The 6,011-nt window shown below is 33.6% G+C and overlaps 1 protein-coding gene across 1 annotated transcript; it reads right to left on the minus strand.

The window, feature by feature from the left end:
- Positions 1-743: 743 nt before the first annotated feature.
- LOC106779459 (probable leucine-rich repeat receptor-like protein kinase At1g35710) lies at positions 744-3,809 on the minus strand. The gene is made up of 4 exons (XM_014667560.1): positions 3,752-3,809; positions 2,994-3,155; positions 2,788-2,862; positions 744-2,686 (listed from the first exon to the last, which is right to left on the minus strand). The coding sequence occupies exons 1-4, from the start codon at positions 3,807-3,809 to the stop codon at positions 744-746; spliced, it is 2,238 nt and encodes a 745-aa protein (XP_014523046.1).
- Positions 3,810-6,011: the final 2,202 nt, after the last annotated feature.

Here is a 6,011-nt window from a genome sequence, read left to right on the forward strand (position 1 = left end):
ATCTTTTAAAAAAAATCATCATTTCATTTCCTATTTTATTTAGAAGGAATTAACGTGGTCTTTACTGTTAAATTGATACTGACATCATTTTTAAAATATGATAATGTATCAGCGACTTTAGACTTATCCAATTCTTCATCCACTCTGTTTCTACTCATCATAGCTCAAAGATTTGCTTTTGCATAGAATAGAAACATGTGCTATGAATAGAAATTGAGAGAGTCAAAAGTTGGAGAAGTTNAAAGGCATTTACACATAATCACGTTTCAAAATTTGTCACTCTCAATTTATTGAATTTATTGAAATGGACCATATTGACTCTTAAAATAAAAAGGAACTGAATTAACGAAAAGAAAAGTTGAGATCTCATTAAAGAAACTCCTTAAATATTAGAAAAAAAAACTATTAAGCCTAAAAGTAACATATCTAACATGAGCCATTTATTTCATAACTTAGTGGTAACCATGAAGAAATTGACCAAAACATTTAGGCCTTGTTGAGATGAGTAATTTGAGAGAGAGTAATTGAAAGGATTTGATGATAAATTTTTTTGTTGGTTATTTGAATAGATTTGGAGCTAAGTGAAAATAAATTTGGAAGTAAATTTTTCGATTCTGTTATATAAATTAAATCCTACACTAATTCTCATAAATTTTACTTCCAAATCTACTCTAATTTACTTCCAAATCTATTCAAATAAACAATAACAAAAATCATCTTCAAATCTTCTCAATTACTTTTCTTTAAATCCATAACAAAGCTTTAGGAAGGCACACCTCGACAAAATAAAACCACATTCTCCAGCAGTGAGGATTGAACCAAAGGAGTGTCACCAACGCTACGATTACCATGACATAAGATGTAGCAAAACTCCAACAGAAGGCATTGAAATCAATTTCAGAGTTTTCTTCTTCTACTTCATCAGGCAACAGAGTTGGTTGTAGTGGTGGTTTTGAACTTTCACTTTTACAGGTATCCCACGTAAGATACGGATTTCCTTTGTAGCTACTCCCATCAAAGGTACAAAACTGTCCCTTTTCAAGTGCTCTTCCTGACAAATTGTTGTAGGAAACATTGAAGACAGCCAAAGAGTGCAAGTCCTGTAACTGAAGAGGGATTTGTCCACTTAGGTTGTTATTTGAAATATCTAAACTCTCTATGTTTTGTAGCTTCTGGAAGCTCTCTGGGATCAGACCATTTAGATGGTTGTGAGATAAGTTGAGAGAACGAAGGCCATTTAGATCTCCTAATTGGTGTGGAATCTCTCCTGTCAATTGATTACATGACAAATCTAGTTCGGACAGTAACTGAAATCTATCACTGCCGAAGGAAAGATGTAAATTTTTTGTTCTGAGTTGCATTACCACAAGAGGTATGGGGCTAAATGGTTTTTCCCTAGCAGTAGCATAAAAGGGAACGGTAACATTTCCGAACGACATATTACTGAAGCAAGCAGGTATGGACCCACTGAAATTATTTTGCGAAAGGTCTAAGATATTGATATATTTTAATTGGCATATTTGACTGGAAATTTGGCCTTGCAAATGATTACCAGCCAATAAAAGAAATCTTAAAGACCAAAGCTTGTATACACTATTAGGTATTGTTCCAGTAAACTTGTTGTCACTAAAATCAATGGCTGATGCTCTATAGTGGTTGCTCATGAATAATTCAGGTATGGTGCCTGTAAAATTATTTCCCTGCAGGAACAAGTAACCTGGCATTTTGAAGCAGGAGGGCAGTGCACCAGAGAACTTATTGTAAGATATGTCTAACATTAAAAACTCATGTTGGCACCATTCATCTGTTATTGCTCCTTCAATGTTGTTCCTTGACGCAGCTAAGAAAGTAAGCTTACGCTTTCTGATGGTACTCAATAGTGTTCCATTCAGCTGGTTATTGCTAATCATCAACATGTCTAATGAGGAGCATCTGTTAAGAATGTACTCAGGTACATTGCCAGAAAAGTTATTGCTCCCTAGATGCAATTCCACTAAGAATGACATCTCTCCAATTGAAGCCGGAATAGGACCATCAAACTCATTGTTTGAGGCATCCAAAAACTCCAAACGTGGGAAGAAGAATCCAACGTTGTTAGGGAGCTCGCCTTGCAATTTGTTGTTTCTTATGGACAACGCTATCATTTGATCCATCCGATGTTTTTTATCAAAGGGTAGTTCAAAAGGTCCAGTGAAAGAATTATCAAATAGGTAGAGTGCTTCTAAATTTGGGTTGTTCATGAGCAACCAGCTAGGAAAATTGCCAACAAGGTTATTTCTTGATAAATCAAGAAATATCAAGCTAGTTTGATTTGAAAGGAAAGTTGGAATTTCTGCTGGTAAGTTTATCTCACAACCGCTCATTCGGAGTTCTTCCAACTGGAATGATGCAACCCAAGGCGGATTTTCGGTTTCCACTTTCATATTCCCAATAAACAAATACTTAAGGTTTGAATGGTTGGCAAAAGAGTTGAATGAGAATATATCCTCAAAGTTATTGAATCCAATGCCAAGAAATTTGATAGATGTTAGTTGTGCAAGGAAGGGTGTCACATTCCCACTTAAATAGTTGAAGGAGACATCAAGATAACGAAATGATGTCAAGTTGTCAAGGCATGCATCCAAAGTTCCTCTCAGATTATTCAATGACAGATCCAGTTCCTGAAGTAGCTTCATTTTACATAAACCTATTATAATAATAATACACTTAAAATATATGCTAATAATGTATACATATACTAGATATGGAACAAGGAGAAAAAGAATCACATAAATGATACATGCTCACCTTGATTCGGTAAAATTCCATTGATACCTGCGTTAGCTAGGTAAAGAACTTCCAGTTTGCTTAGATCAGACAAAACTTCAGCAAAGAATAAAAGAGGTTATTTACCAACTTTATTAGCTTATTATACATACTCTTAGTTGATACTTCAAATGCAGAAATCAAAGTTAAAGAATGAAATGTCGAAGGGCAACCAAATATGAACATACCTTTGTCATCAAGATCCCCTTTGATTGGATTAAAACCTAGGTCCAAAGATCTGAGAGTGGGGAAAGCAACTAAGGACTTGAATATTCCCTTGTCAAAATTATTGTCAGCTAAGTTCAGTGTCTTCAACTTCTTGAATTCATAGAACTCAACGCTATGGGCATCTGAAATATTGTGTTAGTTTATTAATTACATCACTGTTGCAGCTAGAAAAACAAATGCAGAATTTTGTATCCATAAAGCAATATTTTCTATACCCTTTAGAAAAATTTTTGAAATTTCTTATAAAATTAATTTAATAATTTTTCTATAATCCATGTGAATTAGCAATATAAATTGTTCTCTCAATAGGTTTGCAAATAGATGGTTATTTTTAATCACCTTCCCTCCACGTCGCGTAACCTGTGATTAATTGATACGGTTTGTTAAAAAAGATGGTAAGCAAATAAAATTACACAAACATTGTAGTTTGTAAATACATGACTTAGCCAATAAGATTGGTTTGAGTTTTATTTAAGATTTTGTCAAATTTGACCTAATAAAATCTAATTCACAGGATTGAGTTTTATTTATGATTTTGTGAAAATTTACCGAATTCAAATTAACTTTTATACGAGCTAGGTTATGAGTTTAGTATAGATGATGTGAGTCTTAACTCAAAATTTACTTTTGTATTTTTATGATAATCACTTCCAACTAACATAATCTAAAAATCTCATGATGACAATGTGTCTTGCAACATTTTATCTCTCTTAATTACCTTGGATATTCACCTTTACTATTTGTCTCCATCTTTCACTGTCACTCTTTGACTTCATCATTGGTCTCTCTGGCCTCCATTGTTCGCCACTATTACCTTCTCCTAAAAAATCTCACCTTAAACCTTTGTTTTAGGTGAAATGTTTTGCATTTAATTAATTGTCATTCTTTTAAATGAAAACATTATAATCCTTCTCCATTACCTTCTATCTCCTTATTTCTAACTATAATCACATACTAAAATAATATATGGATCTATATATACATGTATTTTACTATTTGATGTAAGAAAACATCTACTACAACTAAGACAACTATAAATTACACTTCTTCCAACTACTACTTTCATATTCTATTATCTTCACATTTTCTTTGTCCTTTCAACTATTCCTTTCACAACCTCAAAATACTAGTAGTAGTACCAGAGCTACGTTCAATCATCTACTGGACGTGGATAAAAATTTTCAACTATCTCAAACAAAACTATAACTCATTCTATACTACATCCAAAATATTTTCTCAACCCATGGCTATTATTCCAGTACCTATTTTCATAGGAGAAAACTATGATTTTTGGAGGGTCAAAATGAAGACATTTTTTTGTTCTCAAGATTTTTGGGACATCATAGAGGAGGGATTCACTAGTCCAGAAGACACCTCCATTCTTACTACAGTTCAAAAGAAGGAGTTAAAGGAAAACAAGCATAAGGATTCAAGGACTTTATTTGCTCTTCAACAAACAATTGATGACATAATTTTTCCAAGAATAATAGGTGCCACAAGTGTAAAACAAGCTTGAAACATAATGCAGGAGGAGTTTCAAGGAAGTGATGAACAATCGCATGGCGAAAGATCAAAGCATCATCAAAGACATTGATAAATCTATCAATGTCAAAGTTCGACTAGGAAATGGCACCACATGGAGTCTCGAGGCAAAGGAATTGTCATGGTGGAGACAAAGAAAGGTATAATATCGGGGACATTTTACTAGTTCCCAATCTTAAAGAGAATCTTTTAAGTATTGGCCAAATGATGGAGAATGAATATTTTCTTCACTTTGAGAAAGATACATGCAAAATATAACAGTAGAAAGATAGAAATTGGCAAAGTAAAAATGGAGAAGAGAAATAGAAACTCTCCTATAAGCTTCAAACCTGGAACTAATATTGCCATGAAGGTAGAAGTTAATGACTCATGGCTTTGGCATAGGAGATTTTGTCACTTCAGCACACATGCCTTAAGGATTTTATCTCAAAAAAACATGATGAGTGATCTTCCATACTTGAAGGAGAATAATGAATCACGTGAAGGATGTCTCCTTGACAAACAACAACGATTACGATTCTTGATAGACAAAGCATGGAGAGCAAAAGACTCATTGGAATTGATTTTGTCAACACCCAATTTCGTCCGGGTGACTAAATAATAGGATTTAGTTTTTGTTTTTGTCTTATTTTATTTTATTTTCATTTTTATTTTATTTTTTTAGTTTTTTTAGTATTTGATTTAGTTTTCTTATTATTATTAGATTTGATTTTATTTCCTATTTGAAAAAAATTTATATAAAAAAAATAAGAAAAGAAAAAAAAAAGAAAAGAAAAAAAAGGAAAGAAAGAAAGAAAAAAACAAAATGAAAGAACCAAAAGAAAAGAAAAGGAAAACAAAAAAAAAGAAGAAAAAGAAAAAAAAAAGGAAAGAAACAAGAAGATAAAAAAAAAAAGGAAAAGGAAAACATAGAAAAAATAATAAAAGAGAAAAAAGGGCGTTTTTGTCTTTTAGTGCAAAATTAAAAAAAAAAACGAGAAAGTGCTTTGGAGGAGGTACGTTCACGTGGTAGTTTGCAGAGACAGCGGTTTCTGCTGCAGGCAAGGAGGGGATTCACGTTTTGGTTTTAGGAGTGTGGATTGGCAATGGGCGAAAAAGAAAAAAAAAAGAAAACAGTTAAAGGAATGCACATTTTGAAAGGGGCACTCTTCCACACTCATACGAACACCGATTAACCAACGCAACTGACCACGCCTCTGGGGAAGGGGGGAACACCATTCTCACGCCATTACCTACCCAACAGAGTCACCTTACACACTCATTTTTTTCTCCCTCACTCAGAAACAACACTATCCTCACGCCACTATTCACTCGCGGATTCCCCCCATCACCCGAAACCACCCTTGCTTCCTCACCATTTCTTACCCTCCATTCCATCAATCCACTCACCAACTCTGATCACATGATCAAGCGTATCACATGCATTGACTCTTCGA

The sequence above is a fragment of the Vigna radiata genome, unplaced genomic scaffold (assembly GCF_000741045.1).
Source record: "Vigna radiata var. radiata cultivar VC1973A unplaced genomic scaffold, Vradiata_ver6 scaffold_283, whole genome shotgun sequence".
Taxonomy (NCBI): domain Eukaryota; kingdom Viridiplantae; phylum Streptophyta; class Magnoliopsida; order Fabales; family Fabaceae; genus Vigna; species Vigna radiata.